The sequence below is a fragment of the Thalassophryne amazonica genome, chromosome 6, assembly GCF_902500255.1.
Source record: "Thalassophryne amazonica chromosome 6, fThaAma1.1, whole genome shotgun sequence".
NCBI classification, from domain to species: domain Eukaryota; kingdom Metazoa; phylum Chordata; class Actinopteri; order Batrachoidiformes; family Batrachoididae; genus Thalassophryne; species Thalassophryne amazonica.
In genome coordinates, this window is record NC_047108.1 from 932638 (window position 1) to 950438 (window position 17801).

Consider the following 17801-nt stretch of genomic DNA (forward strand, 5'->3'; position numbering starts at 1 on the left):
TCTGACAGCGGGACATGGTTTATCACCATGTGAGAAGAAGCACTGTAGACAGTCTGACAGCGGGACATGGTTTATCACCATGTGAGAAGAAGCACTGTAGACAGTCTGACAGCGGGACATGGTTTATCACCATGTGAGAAGAAGCACTGTAGACAGTCTGACAGCGGGACATGGTTTATCACCATGTGAGAAGAAGCACTGTAGACAGTCTGACAGCGGGACATGGTTTATCACCATGTGAGAAGAAGCACTGTAGACAGTCTGACAGCGGGACATGGTTTATCACCATGTGAGAAGAAGCACTGTAGACAGTCTGACAGCGGGACATGGTTTATCACCATGTGAGAAGAAGCACTGTAGACAGTCTGACAGCGGGACATGGTTTATCACCATGTGAGAAGAAGCACTGTAGACAGTCTGACAGCGGGACATGGTTTATCACAATGTGAGAAGAAGCACTGTAGACAGTCTGACAGCGGGACATGGTTTATCACCATGTGAGAAGAAGCACTGTAGACAGTCTGACAGCGGGACATGGTTTATCACAATGTGAGAAGAAGCACTGTAGACAGTCTGACAGCGGGACATGGTTTATCACCATGTGAGAAGAAGCACTGTAGACAGTCTGACAGCGGGACATGGTTTATCACAATGTGAGAAGAAGCACTGTAGACAGTCTGACAGCGGGACATGGTTTATCACAATGTGAGAAGAAGCACTGTAGACAGTCTGACAGCGGGACATGGTTTATCACCATGTGAGAAGAAGCACTGTAGACAGTCTGACAGCGGGACATGGTTTATCACCATGTGAGAAGAAGCACTGTAGACAGTCTGACAGCGGGACATGGTTTATCACCATGTGAGAAGAAGCACTGTAGACAGTCTGACAGTGGGACATGGTTTATCACCATGTGAGAAGAAGCACTGTAGACAGTCTGACAGCGGGACATGGTTTATCACCATGTGAGAAGAAGCACTGTAGACAGTCTGACAGCGGGACATGGTTTATCACCATGTGAGAAGAAGCACTGTAGACAGTCTGACAGCGGGACATGGTTTATCACCATGTGAGAAGAAGCACTGTAGACAGTCTGACAGCGGGACATGGTTTATCACCATGTGAGAAGAAGCACTGTAGACAGTCTGACAGCGGGACATGGTTTATCACCATGTGAGAAGAAGCACTGTAGACAGTCTGACAGCGGGACATGGTTTATCACAATGTGAGAAGAAGCACTGTAGACAGTCTGACAGCGGGACATGGTTTATCACCATGTGAGAAGAAGCACTGTAGACAGTCTGACAGCGGGACATGGTTTATCACCATGTGAGAAGAAGCACTGTAGACAGTCTGACAGCGGGACATGGTTTATCACCATGTGAGAAGAAGCACTGTAGACAGTCTGACAGCGGGACATGGTTTATCACCATGTGAGAAGAAGCACTGTAGACAGTCTGACAGCGGGACATGGTTTATCACCATGTGAGAAGAAGCACTGTAGACAGTCTGACAGCGGGACATGGTTTATCACCATGTGAGAAGAAGCACTGTAGACAGTCTGACAGCGGGACATGGTTTATCACCATGTGAGAAGAAGCACTGTAGACAGTCTGACAGCGGGACATGGTTTATCACAATGTGAGAAGAAGCACTGTAGACAGTCTGACAGCGGGACATGGTTTATCACCATGTGAGAAGAAGCACTGTAGACAGTCTGACAGTGGGACATGGTTTATCACCATGTGAGAAGAAGCACTGTAGACAGTCTGACAGCGGGACATGGTTTATCACCATGTGAGAAGAAGCACTGTAGACAGTCTGACAGCGGGACATGGTTTATCACAATGTGAGAAGAAGCACTGTAGACAGTCTGACCAGCGGAGACATGGTTTATCACCATGTGAGAAGGCGCACGTGTCGACAGTCTGACAGCGGGACTATGGTTTATCACAATGTAGAAGAAGCACTGTAGACAGTCTGACAGGGGACATGGTTTATCACATGTGAGAAGAAGCACTGTAGACAGTCTGACAGCGGGACATGGTTTATCACAATGTGAGAAGAAGCACTGTAGACAGTCTGACAGCGGGACATGGTTTATCACCATGTGAGAAGAAGCACTGTAGACAGTCTGACAGTGGGACATGGTTTATCACAATGTGAGAAGAAGCACTGTAGACAGTCTGACAGCGGGACATGGTTTATCACCATGTGAGAAGAAGCACTGTAGACAGTCTGACAGGCGGGACATGGTTTATCACAATGTGAGAAGAAGCACTGTAGACAGTCTGACAGCGGGACATGGTTTATCACAATGTGAGAAGAAGCACTGTAGACAGTCTGACAGTGGGACATGGTTTATCACCATGTGAGAAGAAGCACTGTAGACAGTCTGACAGTGGGACATGGTTTATCACCATGTGAGAAGAAGCACTGTAGACAGTCTGACAGCGGGACATGGTTTATCACAATGTGAGAAGAAGCACTGTAGACAGTCTGACAGCGGGACATGGTTTATCACCATGTGAGAAGAAGCACTGTAGACAGTCTGACAGCGGGACATGGTTTATCACAATGTGAGAAGAAGCACTGTAGACAGTCTGACAGCGGGACATGGTTTATCACAATGTGAGAAGAAGCACTGTAGACAGTCTGACAGCGGGACATGGTTTATCACAATGTGAGAAGAAGCACTGTAGACAGTCTGACAGCGGGACATGGTTTATCACAATGTGAGAAGAAGCACTGTAGACAGTCTGACAGTGGGACATGGTTTATCACCATGTGAGAAGAAGCACTGTAGACAGTCTGACAGCGGGACATGGTTTATCACAATGTGAGAAGAAGCACTGTAGACAGTCTGACAGCGGGACATGGTTTATCACCATGTGAGAAGAAGCACTGTAGACAGTCTGACAGCGGGACATGGTTTATCACAATGTGAGAAGAAGCACTGTAGACAGTCTGACAGCGGGACATGGTTTATCACAATGTGAGAAGAAGCACTGTAGACAGTCTGACAGCGGGACATGGTTTATCACAATGTGAGAAGAAGCACTGTAGACAGTCTGACAGCGGGACATGGCTTCAAGACCTCCAAGTGAGTTCTGCACGCCACAATGAATAGACATTCATTTCTCAGGGTACATGTCACCAAAAATAAAATGCAGTACATCAATATTTTCAGCATTCTTTATTTTGATTAGTGAGCTCATTTGACATTTTATTTAATTTACTAGTCATACAGACTTTAAGCTCAATTCAGACAGTTATAACACTTTCTAAATTCAGCTTAAAGACATCTTTGATAGTAACATGACAATTCTTTTCACACCACAGCAGCTTTGATAAATTTATCTAAATCAGATTATGAAGGTTGTAAAAGTGGAGAGTGGAGCTGCGTCAGGAAGGGCATATGGCCTAAAACCTGTACCAAATACCCAAATGGATGAGGTTGTATTCACTGTGGAGACCCCCGAGCAAGCAAACATGGGAGCAGCTGAAAGGACAACAACATGTTGATGGTGATACTGATGACGGTAACTGTGATTAAGATTAGGATGACCTGCTACAGCTTCACACCCCGACCAGCAGTCTGAGGTCAGCAGATGTTACTTGTGGTCCCACAAACCCATTTCAAGATGCGAGGTGATCACTCCTTTGAAGCAGTAGCACCTCAGCTGTGACCAGCTCCACCTCTTTCCCTTAGCTGTCACTGCTGATGTATGTAACTGCTTTTTAAAGACTTATTTTTTTAAGCGGGCTTTCAGTTTGACAAGGGTTTCTACTGTTTTGTTCTTTTTATTGTGTCAGTATTTTATGTATTTGTTTGCTTTTTGAAGTAAACAAGTCATATGTTATATCGGTGACAGGTGCTATATAAAATTTACCTACCTACTTATGATGATGAAGAGGTTAAGGTTATGATGATGATGATGATTGTGTTTAAGGTTATGATGATGGTGATGATTGTGTTTAAGGTTATGGTGATGGTGATGTTGATGGTAATGATGGTGATTATGATGTTGATAATGGTAGCAGTTCTGCTGGTCATGTTGACATTCAACAGACTTATCTGAAAAACAAACTGTTATCTGAAAAAAAAATGGATACAAAATTTAGCATGCACAGTCACAAAAAATGATCCAAATAACATGTCAGATTGCAAGAAACTGCACCATTTCTCTTCAATTTTTACAAAATTTGCATGGGAGGGGGATGCTCCGGGAATCAGCATCACAGTCTCCAGTTAAATATTACTTGGTTACAGTGTATCTGGAAAGTATTCACAGCTCTTCACTTTTTCCACATTTTGTTATGTTACAGCTTTATTCCAAAATGGATGAAATTCTTTTTTTTTTTTTCAAAAATTCTACACACAATACCCCATAATGACAATGTGAAAACGTTTGGACATTTTTGCAAATTTAATAAAAATATAAAAACTAAGGAATCACATAAGTACCTAAGTAACCTACATAAGTATCCAAGTGCTTTGGGTATCATAGCAATAATAAGGTGCTCTATAAATCCAGGACATTATTGGATGGATGGAATAGATGGATGGATGGATGGATGGAATAGATGGATGGATGGATGGATGGATGGATGGTTGGGATTTATTGTCATTGTCATTACAAGTGCAACAACGAGATTAAGTCCACACTCAAATTGCCACAGACAAGATACAGCAATGAATCCACAATTATTACTTGTTTACCGTAATAATGGCACACATCAGAATTAAAAACAACACTTATACATTTGACATTGTTTATGTGCACTAAACTTAAAACATTCCGTTTTCCAAATTGAGGCGATGTGAGTATGTGGTAGCCGCAGCAACATGTCGCGTCGCCGCCAGCTTGGGGGGGATGGGGACCTACAGCAGCTAAAACTGCACAGCCCCCGGAGGGGGACAGGAGTGGCATGAGTGGGGGCCGGGATGGGGTGGTGGACGGGGACAGGAGGGGGTGTAGTGAGGAGATGGAGCATGCTTTCAGTCTCTGTCCATGTGTGAGTCAGTTTCTGTCTGCATGTACTGGAGTTAGAGAAGATAAGGAGGCAGCCAAATGTTCACCAAAGCCATAGAAATTCTTCTGGAGGAAAACAACAGGGCGTTTTGTTCTTCAGAGGCTGCCATGTTTATGGTTGAGCAGTGAAAAACACCTTTACAGCTTCACATGAACAACCAGAACCAAATTATGAATATTCCCTGGTCTTCAACATCTTCCTTTGCAAGGTGTGCATTTGCCCCGAGATGTTATCCATTATGTCTCTGAGTTCAAGGGTTAACGCACTCTGAGAATGTATCAACTTGCCCTACTCATTAATCATGACGGACAGGTGAGGGGTCATGGTTCTGGTGGCAGCCGTCTTGCCAATTTTCCAGTAGGTCAGGGCAGCACATAAGCCAATAAGTACCAGCCCTCCTACAATGAAACCAAATATAAATAAATCCTCGACACTGTCCACAGAGAATGACGCAAAGCATGCGACCCGCCACGTCTCCCAGGCATCAAAAATTATTATTATCATTATTATTATATACACAGCATTTACTATGAAGCTCAAAACTGAGCTCAGGTGCATCGTGTTTCCACTGATCATCCTTGAGATGTCAGAGCACAAACCAAGCATGAAGTCAAAGAAATTATCTGTAGACCTCTGAGATCAGGAATGTCTCAAGGCACAAATCTGAGGAAGGGTACACGGTGCTGCTTTGAAGGTCCCAATGAACACAGTGGCCTCCATCATCCGTAAATGGAAGAAGTTTGGATCCACCAGGACTCTTCCTAGAGCTGGCCGCCCGTCTAAACTGAGCAAAGAAGAAGGGCCTTAGTCAGGGAGGTGACAAAGAACCCGATGGTCACTGTCACTGTCAGCGCTCCACCATTCCTCTCTAACATAAAATGTAGAAAAAGTGAAGCGCGGTCAAGACTTTCCAAATGCACTGCAGTTTGTATTTTGAAGTTCAAGACATATTCAGTGATTTGGAAATATTCATGTTCATTCTCTGATGTCTGGAAAAAGTGGCAGTAAAAGTGATCATTTACTTGTGTTTAATTGTGTTACACAATGGACTGTATCAGTAATTGATACAACCCATCATTCTGGCTTCCATATTTTTATGCGTCCGCCAAGGACATAATAAAATCATTGGTGTTGATTTATTTATTTGTCTATTTGTCTGTCTGTTAGCAAGATTACATCAAAACTACTTCACGGATTCTCACCTAATTTGCACCACAGATAGATATTAGGGCATGGAAGACTCCACTGATTTTTGTAAGTGATCTGGATCTGGATCCGGCTTCTGGATCAAGTTTCACTTTATAGGTTTAAGGATTACGTCAAAACTACTTCACGGATTCTCACCAAATTTGCACCAGAGACAGACATTAGGGCATAGAAGACTCTACTGAATTTAGGAGGTGATCCGGGTCCAGATTGGCAGATGTCAGAAGTCTCTGATTGCTGTTGACCTGCTGTTATTTATTTGTATGTCTGTCTGTTAGCAGGATTATGTCAAAACTACTGCACGGATTTTGACAAAATTTTCACCACAGATACACATTAGGCCATGGGAGACTCCATTAAATTTTGGAGGTTATCCATATTCTGGATCAAGATTTCACTTTATACTACTTCATAAATTCTCACAAAATTTGCACCACAGATAGATATTAGGGCATGAAAGAATCCACTGAAATTTTGAAGTCATCTAGATCTGGATTGGCGGACATCAGAAATCTCTGATTGCTCTTGTTTCATGTATGTCATGTTGTACAGCAGAGGTCTTCCACTCATTCCAGAAAGCACTGACAGCGTGCAGGTTTTTTTTGCAACTACCCACTCCACCAGGTGAGTGGATGGATGGAATCTCTACTGGTGTATAATTAGTGAAAATCACTGAGTTGATATAAATAATAAATAAAAGGGGACCCAATACAGAACCCTGCGGTCACCAAATTAAATATTTGTTCCATTGAAAGAATGGAAAAACATTCATTATTTGTTTTATATAACGGCTAAAATAGATCCCTGTCATTTGATATTTTATTAATTCATAAACAACAGAAAAGGGACTTAGATGTTGGTGTTCTACTGCTGCTGAGGTCCAAATTGTGACATGTAGTTCATGATGCTGTGCACTGACTTTGGACTTCCATAAAAAAAGACTGTGTAGTTCTTCAGTCCAGCCAAAAATCACATCAGCTTTTTATCTGAACAGCTCTTCATGCCTCCAGACGGCTTACAGCGGAGTGGATTTTTTTTGTGTGTGTGTGTGTGTGTGTGTGTGTTTTACAAAAACTAGCAGAGTTAGCTTAACTCAATCAAATTGTTGTCTCACTTGTGGTGTTGTCCCGCGTGTGCACTACAAAAAAAGACTATACTCCTCAGTGCAGCAAATCACTTCAGAAATTAGGTCAGCTTTTCATTCTAACTTCCTGCAAACAGCCTCCAGATGGCTTACAGCACAGTGGGTTTTGTGTGTGTGTGTGCACGCATGGTGTGTGTGTGTGTGTGTGTGTGTGTGTGTGTGTGTGTGTGTGTGTGTGTGTGTGTGTGTGTGTGCGCAGAGTGCAATGGTACCAAATGTATGGAGCCAAACATGCACTCTAAATGCAAAGCAACACAAGTGGGACAAATTAATCCATGTAATGTGACACACAAAGTACCAATCAAATGACAAGGATCCACTCGGCTGTTATATAACACTGGTTAAAAAGTAAATTCCACTTGCGGGATTCGAATCTGCAATTTACAAAAGCTCTAATTAAACGGAAACTTTACCACTCCGCTACAATCACTGTCTTACAGTGAGGAAAATAAGTATTTGAACACCCTTTGATTTTGCAAGTTCTCCCACTTAGAAATTATGGAGGGGTCTGAATTTAGGTGCATGTCCACTGTGAGAGACAATCTAAAAAAATAAAAAAAAAATCCGGAAATTACAATGTATGATTTTTTAATCATTTATTTGTATGTTACTGCTGCAAATAAGTATTTGAACCCCTACCAACCAGCAACAATTCTGTCTCTCACAGACCTGTTAATTTTTCTTTAAGAAGCCCTCTTATTCTGCACTCTTTACCTGTATTAATTGCACCTGTTTGAACTTGTTACCTGTATAAAATACACCTGTTCACACACTCAATCAATCACACTCCAACCTGTCCATCATAGCCAAGACCAAAGAGCTGTCTAAGGACACCAGGGACAAAACTGTAGAGCTGCACAAGGCTGGGATGGACTACAGGACAACAGGCAAGCAGCTTGGTAGAAGACAACAACTGTTATGATTATTTATTAGAAAGTGGAAGAAACACAAGATGACTGTCAATCTCCCTCGGTCTGGGATTTCATGCAAGATCTCACTTTGTGGGGTAAGGATGATTCTGAGAAAGCTCAGAACTACACAGGAGGACCTGGTCAATGACCTGAAGAGAGCTGGGACCAGTCACAAAGATTACATTAGTAACACATGATGCTGTCATGGTTTAAAATCCTGCAGGGCAGCAAGGTCCCCCTGCTCAAGCCAGCACATGTCCAGGCCCGTTTGAAGTTCACCAGTGACCATCTGGATGATCCAGAGGAGGCATGGGAGAAGGTCATGTGGTCAGATGAGACCAGAATAGAGCTTTTTGGAATCAACATGTTTAGAGGATGAGAACAACCCCAAGAAAACCATCCCAACCGTGAAGCATGGGGGTGGAAACATCATACTCTGGGGGTGCTCTTCTGCAAAGGGGACAGGACGACTGCACCGTATTGAAGGGAGGATGGATGGGGTCATGTATTGCGAGATTTTGGCAAACAACCTCCTTCCCTCAGTAAGAGCACTGAAGATGGGTCATGGCTGGGTCTTTCAGCATGACAATGACCCCAAACACACAGCCAGGGCAACTAAGGAGGGGCTCCGTAAGAAGCATTTCAAGGTCCTGGAGTGGGCCTGGCCAGTCTACAGACCTGAACTCAATAGAAAATCTTTGGAGGGAGCTGAAACTCCAAACCTGAACAATCTAGAGAAGATCTGTATGGAGGAGTGGACCAAAATCCCTGCTGCAGTGCGTGCAAACCTGGTGAAAAACTACAGGAAACGTTTGACCTCTGTAATTGCAAACAAAGGCTACTGTACCAAATATTAACACTGATTTTCACAGGTGTTCAAATACTTATTTGCAGTAGTAACAAAAATAAATTTAAAAAAATCACACATAGTGATTTCCAGATTTATTTTTTTTTTCGATTATGTCTCTCACAGTGGAGATGCACCTAAGATGAAAATTTCAGACCCCTCCATGATTTCTAAGTGGGAGAACTTGCAAAATCGCAGGATGTTCAAATACTTATTTTCCTCACTGTATAACAGGAGCATGACATGCTTAAAATCAACAAGGAGATAAACATATGTTTTCAAAAAAGAGAAATTAGACGATGTATGGACACGCGTGTTGGGCCGGCCCGCAGCCTGCCGAGGTGCGCAGTGTGCAGCCCGGCCCAAAGGCGAAAGATGTTTTATGTCATTCCATGTGAGGACAGCAGACAGAGACAAGCGCCTCATGGAGGACAGTTGTAAGTTCATGTCCTTTCCTTCAAAACACGGTATGTATCCCCCAACTGGGACATCCAGCAGCAGAAATAGTAACAGCAGCTGCTGTTGGTAGACATGCCCCCCTGTCCATTCAGTGCCCGGTGTCACTCTCTGTTTCTGTGTTATGTGGTAATTCATTTTAGTTATCTGTTATGTAATTGTGTATGTAGTTATTGTAGTTATTATTTATATACCTGTCCTGGCGGCGCTCTCTGTGTTTTTAATGTGACAGATCATGTGCACTGAGCTGTCATTGTTAATTTGCCATTTTCGTAGGATTTTATGTGGATGAGATTACCAGCAGTTATCGGCATGTATAACTGAGTATCATCAGCATAGCAGTGAAAGGTATTCCCAAAATGCCAAAATATGTGCCCAAGGGGTGCTATATAAAGTGAGAAAAGCCCTGTGGAACCTCAAATTTCATGTCACTAAGGTTAGAGGTAGTGTTATTGTACAAATCAGTGCTTTTTGTGGACTTTGACGGTGAATAGGTCAAAATACTTAAAATGCGTATTTTGCAAGGATGTAGCCACATGATTAGTGTTGCCCAAAGATAATATTTTGAGGCAGAAAAGAGTTGGGGTTTTTTTGTTTTTAATAGTGCATCTCAAACAAAGAGCACAAGCAGAGCCCAGCACAGTGTGTGATGGCTCTTCAATACATGGATTTTAACCCTTCCTTTCCTGTGGCCAGGAGAAAATTCTTCAACTGTGTTTTCCCTCCCAAAAGCGTGGAACAGCCATGTTTGTGGACTGCGCCACGGTGTCGCATCACGCCATGCTAAGCTAAGTGCTACCAGCGGTCCCAGTGTTTCTTTTTCTGTGGAGCGCCACACAGTGGAACAATAATTCTACACGGCTCTGTGTGTGAACATAGCAGGATCAGAGACGCCACTTTTTATGTCATTATTATTCAGTCTTACTGAGGCGTGTACAGTGTTTGTTTTTTCTGAGTACACCATGTGCTACAAAGAGGTGAAGGTGGACATTTGTTGATTGCAAAATACAATAATATGATTTGAAATCAAATCATTTTTTTTCCCTTCTCTACCAACCACATCAGCAGGTAATGTCATGGATGAGTAGGGCAGTCACAATTATTACAATATTTGCCAATCGCAATTATTTTTCATATTCGTGATTACCGTGAATTATTTATTTTATCCACAAAGCATAAAATGACTCAGAATCTGATGTCATTGTGGTGCAGCCTCGCTCACTCTGTTTCGCTCTCGTCTTAAGGCAGGACAATAACACGGAGGCTGAGGAGTGATCCGTCCTGCCGTTTGGATAAGACGGCCGATTAAAACAGTGGCCGGTGTGTGTCTGTGTGTGTGCGCGCGGAGTCAATAGGCTGTAGACTTCGAGGGAGGGGGTGGGTGAGGGAGAGTCCTAAATGGAGGTAAGACACATTACAGTCTCCTGAGAACCATCAGTGCGCAGCGAGCGCGGAGCAGAGAGAGGATTTTAACCTGAGTGAACATGTTAAAAAAACAAAACCAAAACGTGGAGCTGCCTTTACTTCTCTCTGAACTTTCTCTCCCAGTGTGATTCTGCCGTTACCGTCCAGTTCACACCATGTGTACGTCGTACACTGAATTTATGAGATCATGAGATAAAATAAACGGTCAAATATCTTTAAAAACATATTTTAAAAATGAGAATATATGAATGAACGTGAAGAAGCTGTGGTGATGTTCAGATGCACAGATCATAAAAAGCAGGTGAGAACTCTGAACTTTAACAGCTGTTATTTTCCAAAGGTATTTATTTGTTCAATCTAGAGCTTAATGTAGTGTTTAAGCACAAAATGTGACTGATGAGGAGAAACTATTTCAGAAATGCAACAGAAACAACCACAAATCAGGAAAAGTTGGGACTGTATGTAAAATGAAGATAAAAATAAAAATGTTGCACTATTCCCAGTTTCTGCACTCACAGAAGCCAAACATTCTTCCAGAGTTGTGTAATTATACTACAATAGTAGAATATAAAGAAGGGAAAAAAATAGACAATATATTCGTCAATCGGAATTATTTGTCTGACAGTTAAATGTGTCCAGAAATTCCTAATCGTGACAGCCCTACGGATGAGATCAGTGAGTGAAGTTTGTGGCAGCAGTGGTCAGTTTGTGTTGCAAAGTGGGGAGCTGAAATAGTTTTTAGTTGTTAGTTGCTTTCATATATACACTTTATACAGGATTAAGATTTAGAAAACAGTAAACATGAGAAATGTAGACTCAAATTTCAATTGTGTTTTTCAGTGACTTAAAATGTGAAAATGGAGTTTGAAATTGTATTGTGGTTTGGAAGTTATTAGTTGCTTCAAAGATGATCTTACTTGTGTGAAGCAACTTTGTTGTGATTTGGCACGATATAAATGAAAATAAATAAAAATCCAAATTAAAGCCATATCACATTTGGAGACAAAAAACAGCCCAGACTGACTGTGTGTAGTGGAGAAAATCATGATGTGGGCTATGACTAAACACAGGTGGCATGACCTTTAGGCAGCACCTTTCATGGCTAAAAATAGCTCTGAATCTGTGTGCATTTTTTTTAGAGGCAAAGTTTATGGCTAATTTTATTTTTATCAGCAATATCAGAATTCACAAGTTAAAGAATTGGAAGCATTGATTCATAATCTGGCATCTTTTTTTTTTTTTTTTTTTTTTTTTTAAAGGTTCACGATATGCCCTTTAAATACCAACCATGAAGACACAGTGTGTACCTTCTGCTCAGTCTCCAGGAAACGGCTCAGGTCATCTGCACTGAGGTGATCTTTGTGGTTGCTGTAGGTGAGCATAAGGAGGTACAGATCCCTCCGCGTTGACATGGTCTTGTAGAAGCAGCAGAACTCCTCAAAGCCCAGTGTGCCCTGGTTGTCGTCTGTGTCTGCCTCCTACAGAATGGAAACACAAAAAAAGCTTCATGCTGTCGTTTTCATCCTACACACTTTAAATAAAACCAATGACAAACAGGATTTTTCTAATTTGGCTCATTCTGAGTAGCTCAGAGTTTCCAATATTTCCTGCTTACATTTAAATTAACGTGAGGATGCTGAGGCAAATGCTTGAGTAGTGGAAGCGGCTTTGTTGGGACTGCCAGTAAAATTCAGCTCTGTAAATGTGTTTTGGTGTAAACGGTCAAACCAGACTGCAGGTGGGTTTCATTATGTCTGACTTTGATAAGTAAAGTTTGAGCAGTGAAACAGTATCGCTCCCTCTCCTCTGCCACTCACAACCACCACAGACTGTTCCACTTATTATCCCTTCCTGCTCCGGTCAATTTTCATCCCACTCCAATAAGATCAGTTACTGCTAGCGCTGTTACAGATTACAAAATCCAGGAAGGCTGCAGGGGTCTGGGACCCACGTATATCATGGAAGACCAAGCCCCACCGTGGGATGTACCATGGACAGATAGGGGAAGTGGCTGACACCAAGAAGACCTCCCAGTCCCTAGAAAAGGACAGCACAGAGGCTCTGATCATGGCAGCACAAGAACAAGTCCTCAGCACCACATCCACTGAGGCAGGAGTCCACCACAGCCAACAGGACACAAGTTACAGGCTGTGCAAATGTGCTCCAGAGACAGTCCCGCACATAGCAGCAGGATGCAAGATGCAAGATGGGACAGCGCTGTACACAGAGGCACAACCAAGTGTTGGGAATCATGCAGAGAAACATCTGTGCTGCATACAGATTAGAAGTCCCCAAGTCCCGATGGGAGACACCATCAAAGGTGGTTGAGAATGACAGGGCTAAGGTCCTGATGAAAAGGACATACATAAGTATTATACAGCAGGTAAATTACGTACTCAACATGTCAACATTTTTCTCAGTAATTACTAAAGGTGCAAATGACATGAAATTTTTACCAGATGTCAGTAACAGCCCAGGTAGTCCTCACATACAAAGAAATTAAACAATAAATGTCCACAAATAAAGTTATGTGTAATAATGTGAAATGACAGGGGAAAGTATTTAACACAAAGTAAGTGAGGTAAAAAAAGACATGGAAAGCCAAAACACCAACTGAAATCTATCAATAATTAGAAAGCAGTCCTGCCCCTTGTCAGAGATAAATAATGTTAGCTAGTTCAGTCCCAACTGCTGGCCTATAAAACGGTGTCACATTACCAAGGTATCACACAAGCAACACTTCATGATGAGTAAAAGCAAACAGCTCTCTCAAGATGTTCACAATCTTACTGTTGCTAAATGTACTGATGGCACTGGTTACAGAAGGATTTCTAAACTTCTGAGTGTTCCAGTGAGCACTGTTGGGACCCTAATCTGAAAGTGGAATGAACATTTTCACCATAAACCAGCCACAACCAGGTGCTCCTCACAAGATTACTGACACAGGACTGAAAGGAGTTATCAGAAGACTTGTTCAAGAGCCAAGGACCACTTCAGAATGACCTGGAATTAGCAGGTACAGTTGTTTCAAAGAAAACAATCACTAATGCACTCAGCAGCCATGGCCTGTGTGCATGCTCGCCACACAAAACTCCACAGCTGAAGATAAAGCATGTTGAAGCTCATTTGACGTTTGCTGCACAAGATGTAGACAAGCCTGTGAAATACTGGGAGAATACAGTCTGGACAGATGAGACCAAAACTGAACTCTTTGGATGCCACAATACACACCATGTTTGGAGGCCAAACGCCACTGCACATCACTGCAAAAACACCATAACAACAGTGACGTCTGGAGGTGGGAATACCATGGTGTGGGGCTGTTTCTCAGCAGACGACAGACAAACTTCATATAACTGAAGGAAGGCTGAATGGAAAAGTGTGCAGAGACATGTTTGATTAGGGTTGGGTATCGATAACCGGTTCTTTTCAAGAATCGTTAAGACATGATTCGATCCACCGACATCAATAGCCTTTATGGTTAACAATTCGTTAAACGATTCCTGAAGAACCAATAATGTCGTTCAGAGCGGCTGTTGTTTTTGAGGGTGTTTATCGGGAAGATGATCATTTCTCTACGTTGATTGCAGACTCGCTGCAGGGTCTGTAATCAACCGCTTCTGCAGCGGGTCTGCTTGAAGCTTGAAGCAACGAAGCAGTGCTCAGACCTGCTGCTTCATTGGTTCTCTGCTTCGCTGCAAGTAACGCAATGTCAAGAAGACGGCTACCTTTTTAAACTTGCATTAGTATGTTGACATTTAAATTTACATTTCACTGAAGTGGCATTTCAACCTTCATGAAGTTAAGGTGAAGTCTCAACTCATTTCATTAACTGGAAGTAACAGAAAGAAGTTGTAGTAACTAACTGAGCTCATCACTTTTTACAGTGTAGCCCTGTTTCCAACAGAATCTGTCTGAAAATCCTCATTCCACAAACAACGTCCCAGCACATGTACACGCATTCTGAGCACGAGCAGAATGTCTGTGGAACCGTTCATCAATACACTCAAGGCATTTTGGATTAACCCTCCTGCCATAGTCTGAAGCACTGACTCAAAAATAGGCAAATCTCATATCACATTTCTACTTCTGAATAGTCACTCTCAGCTTCAGACTCACCCATTCATTTGTTTTATTTTGTTTATTTAACCTTTATTTAACCAGCTTAGTCCCACTGAGATCAAGGGAGACCTGGACAAAGTTTCCAATTGGATGGATAGCTTTATTATCATTGTCATTACAACAACGAGATTGCCACACTCACATTCCACAGACAACAATTAATCCACAATTATTACTTTTTTACCGCAATAATGGCGCACATCAGAATTAAGACAACACATATACATTTGACATTGGATATGTGCACTAAACTTGAAACAGTCCATTTTCCAAATTGAGGCAATGTGAGTGTGTTGGTAGCCACTGCAACTGGAGTCGCGCCGCCTGCCAGCTTGAGAAGTATGGGGGCCTGCCGCTGGGGGGCAGGAAGGGAGGTGAAATGGAAAAGCTGGAGCATGCTTCAGTCCATGTGTTAAGTCTGTCAGTTTGTCTTTGTGGGTTGAGATAAGAATGGAGCCGAATAGTCTCACCAAGGCCTGAATAAATTCCTCTGGAGGTAAACATTGGGCAATTTGTCCTTGAGGCTAGATAAGCCTGGAGTGTTGCAACTGAGCAGTGAAAAACACTTTTAGCAGTTCCACTTGAACAGCCAAATCCCAATTATGAATTAAGAATATTCCCAATTATGAATTAAGAATATTCACCGGCCTCCGAAACCTTCAGCTTCAACTGCAAGGCACACATCAGCTCCAAGGTTTCATCCAATTTGCGTCTGAGTTCAAGAGTCAACACAGTCTGAGAATGCACTACCTTGCCAACCTCGTTAATCATGATGGACAAGCGAGGGCCCATGGTTCTTGATGCCGCCGTCTTGCCAATTTTACGGTAGATCAGTGCAGCACATAAGCCAAAAAGTACCAGCCCTGCTACCATGAGACCAAAAATAAATAATTCACCTAACCTGCAAGTCTTCAGCAACTCATGCTGAAATTCACTTATTCTCACGTGATCTGCCGCCTTCTTCCACATGCTCACACACACAGACTGCTGTATGTCTGCCCATCTGGTTATGTTTGTGTTTTCAGTACATCATGTCTGGTTTTGTGACATGATATTTGGTTTTCTATGTCTTCTGTGTGTGTGAGTGTACGTTGTCCTCGTGCTTCCGATGTGTGTGGACTTGTCCTCCCTCACTTATGTGTGCCCTGTCAGTGTTGTGCGTGTGGGTGTGTCCTGTTAAGGATTTTATATATATATATATATATATATGTTATCACTGTTAAACATTTGTACCTTCGTCTTCTTTCTTATGAAAACGGTGTTGTGCTGTTTGCACTTAACCCCGAGAATGTACGTGTTATTCAACCTTGTTTTAGCATGCTGGGGTCAATCTGAACTGGGAATGAAGAGCTGGATGTACTTATTATTATTATTATACAACTTGTTTTCGTAGCCGCTAACGACTGGGAGTAAAAGAACTGAAGGTTGTTTTGACTGTTGTGACGTGATGCTTAGTGTGAAGACCAGGACACTCCAGGCAGATGCACAACAGCTGATAACTGCAACAGGCGAACGGGATGTGCTGACCTTTGACGATAAGAGTAAAAGAAAGAAACTGTTTTTCCTTACAGCTGCGCTTATTGACGTATGTGTTTATGTTACGGGAAGAAACTTGTCTTGCGTCATCCTTCCCCCACCCTTGGGACAAGTTTTATGATGTAATGAGGGCTTCTCTAATAAAAAGAGCGGGAGCACAGGCCAGACTTTAGTGTAGCCTTGGTGTACAGCCTGGCTGCACTCCGCGCGTGATTAATTTGACTTTCTGTCTCACTGGTGTTTCTTGACTCTGTTTGTCTTATCAAAGGTTTTAAGAATGTTTGGAGGAGAAAATACCCAACATTGACTGGGGGCTACGTCCGGGATCTCAACAATACCGGAGGTGTCCAGCGGAGGTCGTCAAGTCCAGACGTAAATCCTTGGTCAAGGTCCGATCGATTGATCGTGTCTGCAATTGTCGACCACCGTTGGCATCGTCTGGTTGACGAGATTTTCCCGAAGAAGACAGACAGGAGGTCGAGTCAGTGAGTAAAATTTCTTTGTAAACAGTACTGAGTGAGTGGTGATCAGATCACATAAACAGTTAAATTCCGCAAGCGATGATACAGAATCGTCTGTTAATGCAAAGCAGTTAAACTCTGTAAGGAGGGTGCGGACTCCTCTGTTTATATACGCGTACCGGTAGGGGATAAAAGTGATCACATAAAACAGTTAAACTCCGTAAGCGATGGCGTGGAATCGTCTGTTAATGCAAAGCAGTTAAAATCCGCGAGGAGGGCGGACTCCTCTACGGTTGCGAGGGACGCCCGTAGTTAAATTCCGGAAGGAGGATACGGACTCCTCTGTTTTAATACGTAAAGGAAATCCTGGGTAGAAATACGTGCACTGTAAAAAAGCAGTTAAATCTGGCAGGGACGGCGGAGTCCCCTAATGCAGGACATTAGTTAAATTTCACGGGAGGGCGAGCTCCCCTGGGCTAAGAATACGCGTACGATTATTAAAAGTGTTTCTATGTGTAAATAGTGTTTTGTGTAAGTGTAAATAACTGTGTGAAAGTGTAATACTTTGGACAACGTTAGTGACAACCGTGCGTGTGGAAGCAGAGGCAAGTGATTCCGCTTCCTACGGGGAGGTGAAAGGAATCAACCACACGACG

The 17801-nt window shown here is 42.7% G+C and overlaps 1 protein-coding gene across 1 annotated transcript in view; it reads right to left on the minus strand.

The window, feature by feature from the left end:
- The window catches only part of LOC117513126 (1-phosphatidylinositol 4,5-bisphosphate phosphodiesterase eta-2-like), a 667318-nt gene that overhangs the window by 556807 nt on the left and 92710 nt on the right, over positions 1 to 17801 (minus strand). Inside the window, exon 5 of the mRNA XM_034173461.1 lies at positions 12334 to 12504. Coding sequence (XP_034029352.1) covers positions 12334 to 12504 — 171 coding nt within the window. The remainder of the gene's footprint in view (positions 1 to 12333; positions 12505 to 17801) is intronic.